General features: G+C 44.5%; 1 protein-coding gene across 1 annotated transcript; it reads left to right on the top strand.

The window, feature by feature from the left end:
• Positions 1-2,609: 2,609 nt before the first annotated feature.
• On the top strand, positions 2,610-15,011 carry hivep3b (HIVEP zinc finger 3b; the record flags this gene model as incomplete). Its single annotated transcript, XM_083900143.1, has 8 exons — positions 2,610-4,611; positions 4,843-5,126; positions 5,342-7,393; positions 8,125-8,273; positions 11,979-12,154; positions 12,316-12,417; positions 13,146-13,801; positions 14,346-15,011. 8 exons carry the CDS (start codon positions 2,610-2,612, stop codon positions 15,009-15,011), a joined length of 6,087 nt encoding a protein of 2,028 aa, XP_083756269.1.
• Between the last annotated feature and the right edge of the window lie 2,477 nt (positions 15,012-17,488).

Here is a 17,488-nt window from a genome sequence, read left to right on the forward strand (position 1 = left end):
ATGTGGGGGAATCTGTCAAGTTGTTTCAAAGACGAGGAGTGATTCTCTTTCCTTTTTCCCCCCCCCACAGTAGACTGACTCTAACGAAGGCTGACTGTACAGCATGTGTCTTTAGACACATATGAATAGAGCAAGTGTGGCTCATTAAAAAAAAAAAAAAAAAAAAAACCTGTCACTGCTGCCTTGCCACCGCTGGCACCTTCAGCTGCAGTCTTCTGCTGGGCCTGTTTATTCAGCCACTTGATCACTGAGTTGTGTCTAATTTCAACATCATCTTAGTTGCATACCCACTATCTAACATTATAGAACATTTCAGCATTTCTCAGCATTCAACCTTTTTATTGCCAGGTTCTGCATTTTGCTCTGCATCAGTGCAAAGCATTTCAAGCCACCATCGTTCTCGCTGTCTTTTTCTTTCCTGGTATTTTTCTGCACTTGTCAGAGGTGGTGCATGCTGTCTGCACCCTCACAGCTTTGAGGGGAACATGCACAGTGTCCCCCTCTGTGACCACCGATCCCCTGACGGACTTGTGGGGTTTGCGAGTAGTGTCAACCTCTCAGATGATGATTGATCCTCTGATGACTGTCAGTGGTTGGGCATGGCTTCTTGGTGAAAATGTCATGATTGGCCCAGAATGTGCTTTGATAAAGGCTGCGGTACAGGAATCCTGCGTCTCGAGCTAAGATGGAGTGCGAGATTTGTTGTAAGTGGGAAATATTACAGAACATGCATCTTGATAGAAGAGAAGAGATTTCATTTTAGTCTCATCTCTTATTGTCTTTATGGTCATCTATACTCATTAACACAGCCTTCTAGCAGTGTGTGAGTGGGCAATATTTCAATACATCCATTTTAATAAAAGGTTTCACAATATCTTTTCACAAGAGGCAAACAACTGCTCTAGTCTTTAGCACCTCATAAACACTGCACCCTAGTGGTGGTATAAGGGGTAAAGGTTTCAGCCTTGTGGCTGTCAAGTCCTCTTATTCACTTCAAAACAGCCCCCCCCCCCGTTTACCCCCTTTAGCTTTAGTGCCAGTTCAGATAAGTAACTGCTATATTTCCAATGTTTGTGTTGACTCTTTGCCCCGACAGTGTGGTCTCCTCTGTTGGGGCATGTGCTGGGGTTGTTGCCTGGCCGGTCCTGCTGTGACTCCTGCAGTGTAGGCCAGTTAACGAATAAAATAAATGTGATTTCACGATAAAAATGAACAAAATCATCATCTTTATTGACATAGCACTTATACTGTTTCATCACCACATCACGCATTAGGCTGAATGTTAGCTCGCCTTTTACCGTTGCCCCCTTTTCATAGTGATATTCTTTCTTAATGTTCTGCAGGTAAGGTGATCATTTTTAAAAGCCACTGATGCAAATCAAACTGATATTGTACTTCCTTTGAGATGTGTCTTCAACAATGTGTGGTCATCTGGTATATGTATGATGTTGTCTCACTATGGTTCACTTTGAAATGGGTGAAACCTGTTGATACGCAGCCACGAGTAAGAAGTGAATCATATATTATTATATTGAGTGGTGAAATGTTGAAGTTAGATTCTGTGTGTAAGAATGTGTAACATCTTGAAATGTGACTGCACTTCCTTTCCTAAGCATGTCAGGGAACTACGGTGGCCTTCACATACCAGAAAGTGAAATGAAATGAAATGCAGCACAAGATGGTTTTAAAGCAAGGCTCTTGCCTCAAGTACATATCATTTTCAGTGCATTTATTTTAAACCAATTATAGACTCATAAAAACATAGTTTTATGTTGTGTTTTTCAATTTCTACCTGTAAACCCTCCTAAATGTTATGTACTGGACCTGACAAAATAGTAAGCACATCTGTACCACATATTTAATAAATGTATAGTTGGTGTTTCTTCACTTCTGATTCACTACTGTCGAGAAACATGGTCATTTCTTTCAAAGAGATGTATGTGGAAATGAATAGATAATTTTACAGTATAGTAGGACACTACTTTTTGTATTCTTTCTACCAATATAACTCTTGTTTTGGGAAAACTCTTTAGGACAACATCTTCACAAGGTCCTGGGTGTTTTACCAGTATGTGGTAATGAGCCCCAAAGTTGACCGTAGTGAGCAGAGTGGAACCTTTTTTTTCGTTATTGTTGCTTTGTTTTATTTTTGTACTGTATTTTGTGCAGCTTTAACTAGATCTTTGTGATAAAACCTCGAATAGAGAGTAAACATATTTTTTGTGACTCAGCTCTTCCTTTTTGTGTGTGTTCCTTTAGACCCCTCACAAGTTGAACATCTGGCAGTCTTGACAACCAACAGAGATGATGCAAAGAAGACCATGGGAGAGTTGTTAGGATGGCTGAGACGGAACAGAAGCAGAGCCCCTTTGTGAAGAGATATGATCCATGTTCATCTGCATCTGTGCAGTTCCTGGGCACGTTTTAATGATGTCTCATTTGGTCCTCTTGAATAACTTTTGGCCCACATTGAGGAAGGCCCTCCATTTTCATTTACAACCCACACTGTTGATGTTTCCCTGCCTCTGCCCACTCTGCTAGCTGGCAGTTAGCCCCATGAGGCTCCAAGAGCCCTTCCTTGTGTGTCAGTGAGGCCTCCTCTCCACTCTATGGAGGCTGAGCCCAGCCGTCCAGCTGATGGGCAGCGCTCTGGAAGGCAAGAGCAGCAGCATGTGACAACGGAATCCTCACTTGGATCTTGTCCACCTCAGCAGCCCCAGCAGCCTCCTAATCCTCGTCCTGTACACCGAGCCTTGGGACGCCTGCAAAATCGCCAGCCCAGACGCACTGACCTTCTGCTTCGGTTGCAGCAGCAGCAAGCGGTAGCATGGCAGCAGTCGGACAACCCAGGTCCCTCAGGGGGAAGCTTCTTCTCTCCAGCTTCCCCGTCCACCTCATTCGTCTCCAGCCAGGGTGAGCATGGCCATGGGGCCCCATCTCATTCCAGCCAAGAGGGTGTAGAGGGGGTCAGCTCGCCCAGAAAAGGAGAGAAGAAACCCCCAAAACCAGGGAAATATGTGTGCTCTTACTGTGGCCGTCCATGTGCCAAGCCAAGTGTTCTTCAGAAACACATTCGCTCCCATACTGGAGAAAGACCCTATCCTTGTGCCCCCTGTGGATTTTCTTTCAAGACCAAGAGTAATCTATACAAACACCGTAAATCCCATGCCCATCGCATTAAAGCAGGATTGGCATCCAGTCGCGATGAGCCCAGTTTGAGTGGACCAGAGGGCAGTGGTGTTGGTGAAGACCCAGAGGAACACACAGAGGGAGAAAGCACTGAGTCTGAGGAAGAGACGGGACAACACACTAAATCCTCTGTCAAGGAGATGTTGGGCCAGCAGAGTCAAGGTGTTAAAGAGGTCATTGCAGGCTCAGAGGAGAGCCAGAGGCCTGAGGACTCTCAAGCTGTCAAGCAAAGGTTGGCGCTGAGGCTTAGTGAAAGGAAACGTGGACCCATGGCTTCTCCAGATGACCCTCCCTCTTCCCTCTCCACCTCATCTTCTTCTTCTCTAGGCCCTGGGAGTAAAGGCAGCACAGAGTCTGGCTACTTTTCTGGATCAGGTAGCACTGAACTGTCTCAAGTTAGCCCCCCCAGTGCCAGTGCCAAATCCTATGCAGAAATTATTCTGGGGAAATATGGAAGGCTGGGAGGACAGCAGCGCAGTCCCCACCAGCAGCAGCCTCATTCTTCGCTTTCTTCATCGTCAGGAATGGAGGAAAAGAACATTCCTTTCACTGTACAAAAAACTCAAGTAATAGAACACATTACAAAGCTCATCACTATCAATGAAGCAGTAGTAGACACCAGTGAAATTGATAGTGTAAAGCCACGGCGCTCCTCTCTGTCTAGGAAGAGCAGTATGGAATCACCGAAATTTAGTGCCCCTAAAGATCCCTACACGTTTGATCCCAAAGGAGAAATTGCTGGTCCAAGTGGTTTGAGGCAACTCCACAATCCTGAGGCGGAGCCACTAGATACAGAGGAGCCGTCATCTATACCTCTGCTTAGAAGCCACTCAATGCCATCATCTACTAGCCAAGGAGAGCCTTCCTCCTCTAGCACCATGTCTCCCAGAGGTTATCGTCTCAGCCAGTCATTCGATGAGCAGCAAGCAGTGGTAGCAGAGATGAGGGCAGGCCATACTCAGCGTATGCTGAAGCGCCAGCCTGCCATAGAAGTCCCACTGGGAGCTGAGGTAATGCTGGAGGAAGTCGGTCCATCCACCTCCACCTCCTCCTCCTCCTCCTCAGCCAGAGGCACTGAACTAGCCAGGCAGCTGCAACAACAGCAAAAAAGTCCCAGCCCGTTTGAATGTGAACCATGCGGGGCCCACTTCCAACATAGCGATAGCTATGAGGCCCACAGAGGCATCTGCCCAGGGCAGAAAACATTGGAGCAGGAGAGCAGGGATGTGAGAAAAACCTGCCGGGAGGACCGTCCCCCGATGATGATGCACTATAAATTTCGGGCACTGGCCATGGCTGTGAGGAAGAGGAGGAAAGAGGAGAGCCTAGAGGAGGACCCTGCCAGCCCTGGAGCAGTGTCCACGTCAGGTAGCTCAACAGGCCATGTTCCAGTGCCAAGCAGAACGGAGCAAAACCTCTCAGGTTTGTTCATTCACCTAATTCTGCAATCATTTTCTTGTCTGTGATGCTTTTTTTATCATCTTAGAAATCTAAATAGATTAAGAGAAGATACAATCTTTCAATATGTATAATATGTAATAGAGTATAGAACACATTATAGAATCCATCCACAACTAAATACCATACTTTAAATGCAGTGTATCAATATAATAGAATGATATAAATGGTGCATGTGTATGTGTATGTTTCCAGGTTTGTCTTTACAGTCAGAGCCGAAAGAACAGCAGCAACAGGACAGGAAGGGAGTGTCTGTCATCCAGCACACAAGCTCCTTTGAGAAGCAGGAAAGTATATCTATGGAAAGTCAGGAACCAGACCACAGAAAGCGTCAGCAAACACAGCAACCCGAGCCAAAACCATCACCCTCCACGTCTCGCCTCATCCGTCAGCCAAACATCCAAGTGCCAGAGATACTTGTTACTGTGGAGCCTGATGCTGACATGCCATCTGTGTCATCGCCAACATCCTCATCCAAGGTACATAATTATTAAGTAGTTGGCTCTAAAATTTGACTAATTTTGTGCAACATTTCTTGACCTCCATTCTACGGGTCTATTTTCTTTTTGGACTGAATTATTTTTCCTAAAATAGATGAGAGGCCTGTGTCCTATTATCTTTTATGGGGTGTTATTTACATATGATGATACACGATCTTTACCGGATGAGTTAATAAATGTATTCTCTGTCCTAGGAGGTGGAGAGAATTGAGGAGTTCCAATGGCCTCAGCGTAGCCAGACTCTAGCCCAGCTCCCTGCAGAGAAACTGCCACCAAAGAAGAAGAGACTCCGTCTGGCAGAAGCAGCCCAGTCCTCCGGAGAGTCCAGCTTTGAATCTGCGTCTCTGTCCCGCAGTCCCAGTCAGGAAAGCAACATCTCCCACACTTCAAGCCTTTCTGCCTCTTTTGAGGACACAGCGAGATCAGAGCCTGTTGTCTGGGCTGTCGGTAACCAAAGCTCCCAGATGTTAATGGTGCCACCTGCTTCACATCAACACCACCAAAGCCAAAAGGAGATGAGGCGCTCAGCTTCAGAACAGACACCAGCCAGCCCTCTGCAAACAGAGCAGATCTCAGAGACCAGAAGTAAGTCCTTTGACTATGGGTCTCTAACCCCTCAGCAGTCTACAGCCGCCTGGAAAGAAAAGAGAAAGTGTCTGCTTGTAAAGCATGCCACATTAGGGGAGCCTGAACAGGAGGAAGGGGCCAGCACAAGTTATGCATACAGAGCAGAGAGTCCAAAGGCTGGGCCTTCTCACTCCATCCTTCCTCCTCGGTGTTCCACAGAGACACGCACCCAATTCCGCCTGGAAGCCACAGGGAAGGCATTGCAGATGTTACAGCCACAAATTGTCCCATCCCCTCTGGATGTGCTCCCTTTTAAACCCAGAAGCCAACAATCATTCCCTGCAGGATCACTATCCCAGCTACTCCCTGTCACAACCACAACCATCTCCGATGCGCTGTCCACGCAGATCATCCACAGAGCCTTCTTACACCCTCCGTCAGGACCTCCACACACACTTACACACCCAGCACAGATCCACATGGCAGAGCAGTTGGGTATACCATTCCGTCATCTTCCAACTTTAGTTCCTCTTCAGTTCTCTTCCAGCACTGGAGCTAGTTTGTCTCTGTGCTTGCCTGTTCCTCCTAGACTCAGCACACGTGTTCCTTCCCCTCCCCTCACAGACAGCAGACCCTCCATCTCGTCTATGTCTTCTGACCTTCCCCATCCATCGCTTGTAACGATTCCCTACCACCACCCACGGCCTGTCATCACCACATGCTTGGCACAGCTCACACCAGTAGCGTCACTTATGGTTCCAGTGCGTCTCCAGACACACATCCCTACCTATGCCAGTGCCATGTACACCACCCTGTCTCAGATCCAGGCCTGCACACGCTCACAGGAACCCATTTCTTGCACAGCTATGGTCATCATGGGCCAAACTGAAAGGGAAAAGCTGCAAAGTTCGTACTTGAGGGTCCCTTCTCCAGACATCATTCTCCCTCTGTCTCTGCCTTCAGAGTTGGCCTCTGGGTCTGGGGAGGCATATGGTCCACTTGGGGCCGGAGGAAGTAAACGGATGCTTTCCCCTGCAGCCAGTCTGGAGCTCAGCACAGAGGCTCAGCGTCACCTGAAAAGAGTAAAAGAGGAAGAGGAGGGGGAGCAATGTAAGGAAGGAGAGGAGGAGCAGGAGCAGGAGGAGGAGGAGGAGGATGCTGAACGGAAAGCAGATGAGGACAGAAATAAAGCCACTGGGAGAAAACTGGAAGAGCGAGAGAAGGAACAATCTGGGAGAGTAGAGGTGACAGCTGTGAAAGAGGAGAGGGAGCAGGAGAAAAAGTCGAGGCAACATAACAGGGAGGAAAAGGGGGAGAAGGAGTCGACAGAAAAGTCCAGTCAAAAGAACGAAGAGGCGCCATTTGTGGAACAGAGGGTTGAGAGATTAAGCGTCCCTACATTCCCGAGCCTTCACACCTCCACCTTAGTCAACTGGTGCTACCTGAATTATGTCAAACCCAACCCATCCACCCAGCGGGACCCCCACACTTCAGTTTATTCTACCTGGAGTGTAAGTGCTCACAACCCCAACTTGCCAGGACTCAGCACTAAAATGGTCTTGTCTCTACTGTGCTCCAAACAAAAGCACAGCGCAGAGACGTACACCATGGCCACAGCCTCAAACACGGCCAAGAGCAAGCTGCCCACTGTCAGTAGCAGGACTCCACATGTGTCAGAGGTAAACATAACCACAATATACCCTCTCCATAAACTCTGTAAACCTGTTTGATATAGAGGATTTTTTAAACTAATATGTGAGTTTTACAGATAAGCACATTAATACACTTAAAGGGGAATGTCTACTATTCTACACTATTTTAGGAATAACCTTTACAGCATATATAAACACAGGTTTTACCAGTAACGTTAAATTAGGGTTCCGCTCCAGGTTTTTAAGAGAGCCAGGGTGGTGCTATTGTTCAAGTGTAAGGTTAGGTCACACTAATTACTTTACACTTAAACCTGTTTTTTTTTTTCATTGTTTTTTTTTGGGGGGGGGGGGATTTTTTAAAACTGCATCCATGTTTCCATGTTTTCTAGATGTTTTTCCAATAAAGTGAATGAAAAATAATGATACTCTACCACTATTATAGAATCGCTAAAACCACAAATCTAATGGAAGACTTTTGCACATCACTTTATATATAATATGCTTGTATATTGCATAGTGCATATTCCTATGCTTGAATTACAATTTTTGAAAATGAAAAAAAAGTAATTGACTCAAAAGTCATTGTATACTGTATATAACAATAATGGCTCTGCTGGATACATTTTGTTTAATTAATACATTTGTTTTATTATATTTGCAATCGTCTATAACACGAGTACACTTCCAAGTCAGTAGTAGAAAAACAGAAGATTTCATTATAAGTTGTTTTGATTTTTGTTTGTGTGTCTCGAGTGTAGGTACATGCCACCCCAACCAGCACCCTCACCGAAGTAAGGGATCAGCAGCAACAGCACGAGAAAGAGGAACATAAAGAGATGAAAGAGGAGGAAGGACCCTCCACTTCCAAAAAGGGCGAGCCTTCTCGTGTTCGTATTTTCGAAGGCGGGTAAGACTTATAAGAGTGATTCTGTTGAAATTCACAGTTTTTTAGTGCTTATTACATAGGTAATCTGTTGTACAGTCGTATACCGGTGACGGCAAAACACGGAGAGCTGACAAAAGAGTGCACAGGGAATGACAGATGGGAGCTTCATTTGAACCTGCAGCCAAACTCGATCCACTTACTGTTGTCGCGAATGTCTGCGTTTTAGTTTTGCTCATTATGGAGAAATAAGTGTGTTTGTGTCTATGTGTGTGTCAGTTGCCTTTGCTGGTCTTTGAAACAGGGGAAGCTCATTTCAAGCCCACTTATTTTTCGAGATAATTATGTAAACGATGGGCTATGTCGCCGAGTAAATAACACAAAATGAGCCGCTGCAGATTGTCTACAGATTTCCCTCACAAAATCCACACACAGGACTGAGGCAGAAAAGGCTCCGCTGTTGTGTATGTTTCTGCAACGCTGTCAATCAAAAAACTGGTTCCACCTTTCAGACACTTCCTCCAATCATCATGCAGAAGCCTAGCGTCAGCAAACGGCCACTGCTCCATTGACTCCGAGTGAAGCTGAGCTTCCATGGAAGTGTTGATTTTGTCACATTTTGTCCAATCACAGAAAAAAACAAACTATTATGTCGTCCAATAGAAAACTGTTGGTGGTGCGAAGGTTGCTACGGGAATACGAAAATAAACAACTAATTCTGATCTAACTAGTGACACGTTCTAACTGTGTTCTAGCGCACGTTTAGTATTGCAAATACATGTTAGAGCAAGCTGAGCTTCCCTTGCTGTCTTGGAGCAATCACCACTGGTTTGTGTACTCTTGTACACAATCTCACTGATGTGGCATTAACATATTTATGATCTTTCCAATGCAGGTTTCCCAGCTTTTGATTAGATATAGATAAGAAAAGGTTAAGATTAGCAAAAACACTTTCCAAAGGAATGGAAGTTAACGCTGTGTCCAAAGAAAACAGCTGTGAAAAACCTGCACGTGTGTTGACACGCACACACAAACATGTTTTCATATCTTCGTGTTTTCTGGACCTCACAAAGATATAAACGCATGTATACACACGCACACATTTTCCATTTCCATTTCGTAGTGTGGATCCTCGTAGACATAATAATACAGTTAAAGTTGAAGTTGTTGTGGACCAGCCAGAATGTCCTCACAAAGATAGGTTTTGACAGTTGGTCCACACAGCCCTGCTAAAGACAGACATGTACGCTTACACATTAAGGCACACACTTAGAACATGGATGAGTTGTCTGCTTTACCGTAGATAAGGCACTAATTATCAGTTGACGCATGACACACGCATCCAAAAAAGTGCATCTTCATCACAGCCTCTCAGGCTCCCCTGTGTCCTTTCTCTGTGTACCTATACCTCTTGATGTCCCCCTGTATGTTCTTACATTCTGCACTGCGAATGAGCACAGCTACTCACTCTGCTGACTGTTTTGTTCCCCCGGCTCAGTTAGGACTCATTATCCCCATCTCCCTTTTGTCAGTGCTTTGAAAACCCCGACTGTGCTGCTACTCATTTTATTCTGAAGAACACTGAAGGAGCACTTTTTAAATGAATATTCATCATGCTGCTTTGTTTCTGATCCAACGTCTCACACACACCATTAGAGATCTTGTGAAGAAAGACAGATGACGGTGTCTGACAGGTTCATTCATATCACACAGATGAGAAACATATATGTGCATGTAGATGCAGATTGATTTCTGTGGTGAAATAGGTCAACCCTGCACATTTTGGTGAAACTGGTCACTGGCATGTCTGTGAGAAAGAGTTTGTGGCTCGTGTCGAAAACATTAGTCAAAGTTCCTTTGGTTCAAACTGTCACTAAATGAAATGAGCTTTATCTCTATTAGTCTTTATTAGTATTTACTGATATTCATTTGTCACTGCTTAGAAATTCACTCAATTACAATCTCCATCAATCTGTCATGTCGGCCGCTGAGCGTTAAAATACACTACAAATGATGAATGACAGTTGAGTTAAGTGAGAGACGTGCAGCTGATTTCGTGTTCACTGTGTGAATCGCAACGTGTTTGCTTTGTTTTCCCAAATTGTGGGTGGATATTTTTATCAGTAGCGAGAAATGCATGCCAGTAAACTGCCAGTCATCCGTTGAATGAATACGACAAAATGCTTTTGTGGAGACTATTTTACAGTTGTGTAACGATGATTTGTTATGAGCGGCTATTGCTGGCTCCGTTATACAACAGGGAGCATTCACAGCTGGGGTTCCTGAAGATGTGGTCCGTATCCTGCAATTACACACATCACAAACTGGATATTTACCATTCAGACTGGATTATACATGTCCTCGTGAGGAGTGAGTGCAGAGGTTTTCATAAGAGGACAATTCATTCGGATTTAAACTGACTGTGGTTCACTGTGTCCACAAATAGCCTGTTGGTCAAATTCAAGATTGTGTGTAAACAATGGTTTTTATAGACTGAAACTAAATGTGTTATTTGACTTTTATATATATATGTACTATTTCTATTTTAGGATCTTGGCTTGAGCTAGGCTTCCCCACCGCCCCTTAGCTGCTGCTGCTGTTGTTGGCTGGGTCACCTGATCACAGTGGAATAGTTGGTGTTTTCTGTGTGCCCAGGGTGTAGTGGAGGGAACAACCCAGAGTCTCAGTGCTGCAGGGCTTTTGGTGGGGCTTTCCCAACCTGCCTTTATAAAGAAACCCTTCTGTTTGTGTGTGAGTGTGTGTTTGCCAATCCAGCGCCACATAAGTTTGCATCTGATTGGTCAACATGTTGGTGCGTTTACCAACTAAGAGGAAACAACGTAGCTTGGCAGTCATACTTCCAGCTCCAGACTTTTACCAAGGCAACAATAATAATATAACATTTAAAAAAGTATATTTGACGTTTATCGTAAATTGTTATTTAAAGCAGACCTAGACCGGAAGTTCCAATAAACGATGTTTTTTAATATGTTTCTGCGTCATTACCTTGTTCACGAAGTCCTGAAGTTTCGAAAAACAAACAGTTCAGCCATTGCTGAGAACGCTGTGTTTTACTGGAATCACGGGCTCAGCGAGATCTCTGAAAAAACCCGGTCCAGTTACGTAAACAGCAGTTCTCCTGAACAGCAGATCCTCCTGCTCCGGGCACTAGTCCGGGTACATCCGGTTGCGTACATTGAACCGCAGAAGAAGAATAATGTCCGTTGTGGAGGTGTTTCACGCGCGACAGTGTCTTCTGACTCTGGATCTGACTCCGGGTCAAAGTCATAAAAGCGACTGCAGCGGGGAGTTGTGACGAAGCTATTTTTAAACACTGTTAAAACAATGTTTTGATAATGAGTAGCAGTGCATCCACCGTTCCAGAGGGTGGAGCTGCGCTTCTAAGAGTGGGTGTGCTGATTATGTCACTTCCTGGTATTGGCCAATCACAAGACAGTTGGGAAGGCTCTACGCTGGCTGGCCAACATCACAACACACTCTGTCTTCTGGGGGGGGAGATTTATGTCTGAAATATCGCAACTGAGGACAGCGTCAGAAAGGAGAGATTTCTATCGGCTCGTTTACAGCAACTAGGAGGTTTTTAACCATAAAAACAAGTTAATGTATGCAAGTAGACCTCCATAACTCACATTATGTGCAACGGGACCACTCTATGTGAGCTTTAAGCAGCAATGAAATGTACTTTCTTTGTGTCCTCCTGTCTCTTAGGTACAAGTCCAATGAAGAGTATACTTATGTGCGAGGTCGTGGCAGGGGAAAGTACATATGTGGAGAATGTGGCATCCGCTGTAAGAAGCCCAGCATGCTGAAAAAGCACATCCGCACACACACAGATGTCCGTCCATACATTTGCAAACACTGCAATTTTGCCTTCAAAACCAAAGGTACCAATGCTGGGGGAAATGACTTAAGACATTAAATGTGTCTCATGTTTCCATTATATTATAAATAACCACCGGTGTTGTGCCCAGTGATCACGTTGTACCTGAATTTGCCCTGTGTGCATCGAGGACAGTTTTAATGTGCTTCTCTTGTTCTTTCCTAGGAAACCTTACTAAACACATGAAGTCAAAGGCTCATGGGAAAAAATGTCAGGCGATGGGAGTATCTGAGTCATCACTGGATGAGCCAGAGAGCGAGGAAACAGGTACTTAAGAGGGGATGGGGAGGCATCTCACATATTTCCCTTCCACTTTAGAGAAATATTGTTACACAGCTGAATGAACGCCTATGAAGAACTGTAGTAGCTCCGCACCGACAGCTTATGTAACAACATGTTCTATTCTTCTCCCTTTGGCCTTGCATAAGAAATGGTATGAAACAGTTTCAGATAAATAAATAAAAGAATCCAGAGCTTGGAACAGTAGTTGCAGCAGGCCGGCAAGTATACCATGTCCTCAAGGATGGCATATGATAATAAGCACTCCAGCATTTACGTCTTCCGCTCTCAGAGCCACGTCACAATCTCCTCTCTAACCTTTCTCTACTACCTTTTCCTGTTGTCATCTCATTCTTGCTGACAGACTCCACTCATCACAGCCAAGGACGTTCCATTTAAACCCGCTTTCCATTCAAACGACCGCTGAGATAGTTTGTGAATAGAGGAACGGTGCAATTCAATGAAAGGACTGTCTTTTCATTCTCAGTCTATTTATAAAGCTGTTGGTGGGTAGTGGCTGAAGTTTGTCAGAATGATACAGTGCGGTGTCTTAAGCCTTTGTGTGTGTTCCTGCGAAATTGTTCTGTTCAAAGGTTTTTGTCTCGACTAATGTGAGGATAATTCTGATGACTCACACAAAACCTATATACGTTTAAAGGCCAGTGTATGGATGTAAACATGACGGATGTACATGTTGTCTGTGTCTGCACCAACAGCAGGAAGTGATGAACGTGTGTGTGGCTCAGAGGAACAGGAGGAGCATCAGTTTTCCGACGTGGACGACTCTGATGATGACGACGATGATGATGACGATGATGAGGAAGAAGAGTCCGTATCCCATGACGACACACCCTCTTCCTGTTCGTCAGACGCCCACCTATCTACTGGAGGGCAGTCCACCAGCTGCAGGCAGTCTCAACAGGGTACCCCCGAACCAGAGCCCCCTGCGGGCCCCAGTCCTGGTCAGGAGCACCCCCCGAGGGGAGTGTGGCTCAGCAGACGACCCGCCTCTCCAGGCAGCAGGAGAGCACTTTACTCCCGGCGGGGTTGGAAGGCGTCACCAAGAGCCTTCTCCCCCAGCAGTGAGAGCTGCTCCCCCAGCCGCAGCCTCTCCCCCCGTCTAGAGCTGTCCTCACCCATCCACAGCCTTTCCCCCAGGACTGACCTGTCCTCACCCAGCCGACACGTCTCACCTTCCCCTGAGAGAGGACCATCTCCCATTAGAGCCATTTCTCCACTTCATACCATGTCACCCACCTGCTACCAATCATCACTAGCTTGGACCCCTCCCTTACCGCTTGGATTGCAGCACAGGACCACTGGATACCTGCCTTGGGAGAGTCCAAGTACAAAGGGTCGTCATGTCAGACTGGTGAGTCTTTTTTGAATTATAGAAGTGCATAGCTCTACGCTTAGAAAGTTGAACTGAAAACCACAACATAGACTCACTGGCCACTATATAAGGTAGTGTTGGAGTAGGAGTGTGGTCTTCTGCTGCTGTCACCTGTCTACCATCTACCTTTTCTGCATACTATGGGTGTAAAACGATGTTATTTGAGTTGCTGTTGCAGGTACTGTTGCCCTTCCATGATTTCAAACCAGTCTGGCTATTCTCCTCTGACCTCAGAGCGACCTGCCACTCACTTTTATGAGATGTGCATTCAATTCCCAGGAGATCAACAGTTTCTGAAATGCTCAGATCAGCCTGTCTTTCTGCAGGTGGTCTCGGCCATGTCTTCATGCCAAAATGCACTAAGCTGTTGCCATGTGACTGGTTGATCGTATACTTGCATTAACAAGCACATGTAAACAGGTGTACAGAAAAAAAAGTGCCCAGTGAATGTATTTCCTTTGGGCTTTCCCCTCTTGCTCAGCAAGTCCATTATGTAACAATGAAGTCTTTGCTCCCCCTACAGGAGAAAAGACGCACAGCAGCTGGTGAAGGACCAACTATGCCAGAAACCAGCTCGTTTCCTGCTGCTTTTCGTCTTTCTGCATGTGAAGGTTATCCTGGCCACCAAGCAGCAGACAACATCTTCAGCCATCTTCCCATGCACTCCCAACAAGCCAAGGTTCCTTATCTGATGATCTCCATTGGAGGAATCCAAATGGTACAGGCCAGAACCAGGTCCCACCCTACCACCCCCTCATCCCCAACATCTCCCCCCTTAGAGGGGCCATCAACGGCCAGATTTGAATTACACTGGGGTGGAACACCCCAAACTCAAGGGCTTAGGACTCCTGGAGACCGCTGGTCAGAGCACCAGGCTGCAGGAACCAGCCGGTCAGGGCGGTGCAGTCTCAGCACAGCGCCACCATGTTCCAAACTGGAGTTGGAGACCACAGACTCAAAGCAATATGGCAGCTCGCATAGCGCCGACCCCACTTGCAGGTCTGCCACTGAGACCAGTGAATGCTGCTTCAGAGACAGCCGTTTGAGAGCAACCCTCAGTCGAGCAGCCCCTGTAGCCTCGCGTCTCATTGGACAGCAGCAGCAGGAGGGGGAGGAGCAACCATCGAGTAGTGATCAGGTGGAGGGAGGAGCTAAGGAAGACTCGGCCAGAACAGACCAGAGCACTTAACAGTGTCTACAACTTGATGCATCGTGCATCCCATTTTGCTTTATTGGTTGCTACACTAGTCTCGTTTTTTTATTGATTTGTTTTTATACAGTTTTCAATACTATTGTTAACTTAAACGTTTGTTCCTTGGCAACATTCAGGTTTGTTATAAAAAAAATGCACTTTTTTTCTTTGTGACGATGTTTCTGCTAATCTCTCTATATAAGTGTGTACCTTTTTCCAGTTGTTATTGAAATTTACATCTTGTCTCAGTTCTTTTCTGAAATCAAAGCAAAGAACAAATTAATATCGATTTTGAAAAAGGAATCACAGTTTCGTAACTCCTAGATTTAATTTATTACAAAGTTTTGACTCATTCAGCAGCTGAACCCACTCGTGGACTTCTTTCTGCGAAGGAAGTCAAATATTGTTTCGGAAACATTGTCCCAATGCTGTCGTTGGAGTTCCCAGAAATGGGCTGCACTAGGTTACTTTGCTTTCACCTTCTGTCCAGTTCTGTCCATCATAAACCAGCTCTTATTGATGTACATCTGGAGACTGTACCGCTCTTCCATCGTCTGCTTCTTTCCTTCTCATGTTCGGGCTCTTTATCTTGCTGTCCAATGAAACCTTTTATTTCACCATTCTGGTAACGGAAGGGTGTGGTAACACAGTTTGTTTCAACACTGCATATCCAAAGACCTAAGATCTGGAAGTTTTTAATCAACAAAGGTTGATTTTTTTCAACCTAGTTGATCGACCTCCATTTATTTCATCTGAATAATTTCGATTATAACTGGAAAAACAAATGACACGACACATGTTTGATATGACGTTCACATATTTACATACACCGTATATTAATATATATATATATATCTCCTGTATCTCTATTGATACTGGTAATCTTAATGTCTGTTTAAATATAATATAAAGGAACATTAATGAATTTGTAAATGACCAAAATCTAAAAATGAAAAATGATTCCATTTTTGTTTTTGTCCAGTATTACTCAAACTAAAGTTACTTGTGCCTTTTCTGTCCAGGTTTGCTTTTTGAGATGTACAGTACAGATAAGACAAAGAGAAGGCTGTGAAATTTTATACCTGCTATTTGCATTGTTGTTCAAGGAGGCTTAATATTTGGTGTTTTAAATGATTCTGTTTTAAAGGCCATTGCTTTAATGCCAGGGTAACCAAGAATCACAGAGTAGAAATATTGAAGGAGAGTCAAAGAAAATGCACTGAAGATCTATTTTTTATGATAAAAGATTTTAGATTAAAATATATCTCTGTACAGGGAAGAGTGCTCTTTATTTATTGTTTTTTTTTGATGATGATGATAATAATCATTTGTTTTAAGGTTGTTGTTTTTTTTCTTTTTTACTTTTTTGTTATTGGAAAGATTACTTTGTTACATTATGTGTGTGTGTGTTTTTTTTCCCCCCATGATTCTCTCGTGACTTGAACTGGTGACAAAGATGAGACTGAGTGGCTTGTACTGAAGGATCAAGTGCCCTGCAGATTTCACACACAGCAACATTTCTAGTCACTGAGGAAATAAAAAAAAAAAGAAGCACCAGATTCCCTGGTTGTTCCTTTCTTTCAATTTACCGCAGCACTGTTTGGAACGCAATTCTCCTTACGTATCCCCCCTAAATACAATTTATATTTGTACTATTTTAAGCTCCTCAAAAACTGTTTGTGTGACAGAATATTTCTCAATTGCTTTTTGATTTTGCAGATTTAATTTCCATGCTCACTACCAATTATACTGGACCTGGACCTGACATGCTGGGAAACTATACCTGGAACGGATTATCATCAGCGGGCATGTTAACAGGTTAGGTCTGTCACACTGTCTCACACCCAGACCATGGCATCATTTGATTGTAAGACAGACTTGCAGGGTTTGTTTATCAGAACCCACTGTTATTAGGTGGGTTAGGCTAACATAGCACTTACACCCTGTCTTTAACATCAGTGTTTGCCAGCACATTAAGGCCAACACCAGATTCACTAATCTGCTCCCAGTTTCCCCACATCTTAGCTCTCGTGTCTGCCATAAACTGCAGTTTGTGATACATGTGTGCTTGTGGTTTTTTGTTGTTGCTATTATTGGCTGGAGAATCTTCTATTTCTAACACTGCACCAGTGAAGATAGAAACCTTTCTACTTTTCTGTGGCCTGGTGTAAAGAATGCCCAGAAACGAAAGTGACCCTGAGCAAAACGATGGATTTGCAGTTTTTTTTTTTTTTTTTTTATGAAAATGCATTATACTCTCCTTTTAAAGCAATGGTTTTCTACATTGGACCAGAGACGTGAAGACCAAACTTCAACTGTCTTATGGTGTTGGGTGAACCAAAATATTGTCCTCTGATGTTGGTGGCTGAGAGATTCTGAATATGTCACAATGTACAATGTATAATTAATCAAAGTGACGTAGATGTTTAAGTGGAGTGACATCCACCGTTTTGAGCCATAGGCATACGGATATA

The sequence above is a fragment of the Microchirus variegatus genome (assembly GCF_963457635.1).
Source record: "Microchirus variegatus genome assembly, chromosome: 1".
Taxonomy (NCBI): domain Eukaryota; kingdom Metazoa; phylum Chordata; class Actinopteri; order Pleuronectiformes; family Soleidae; genus Microchirus; species Microchirus variegatus.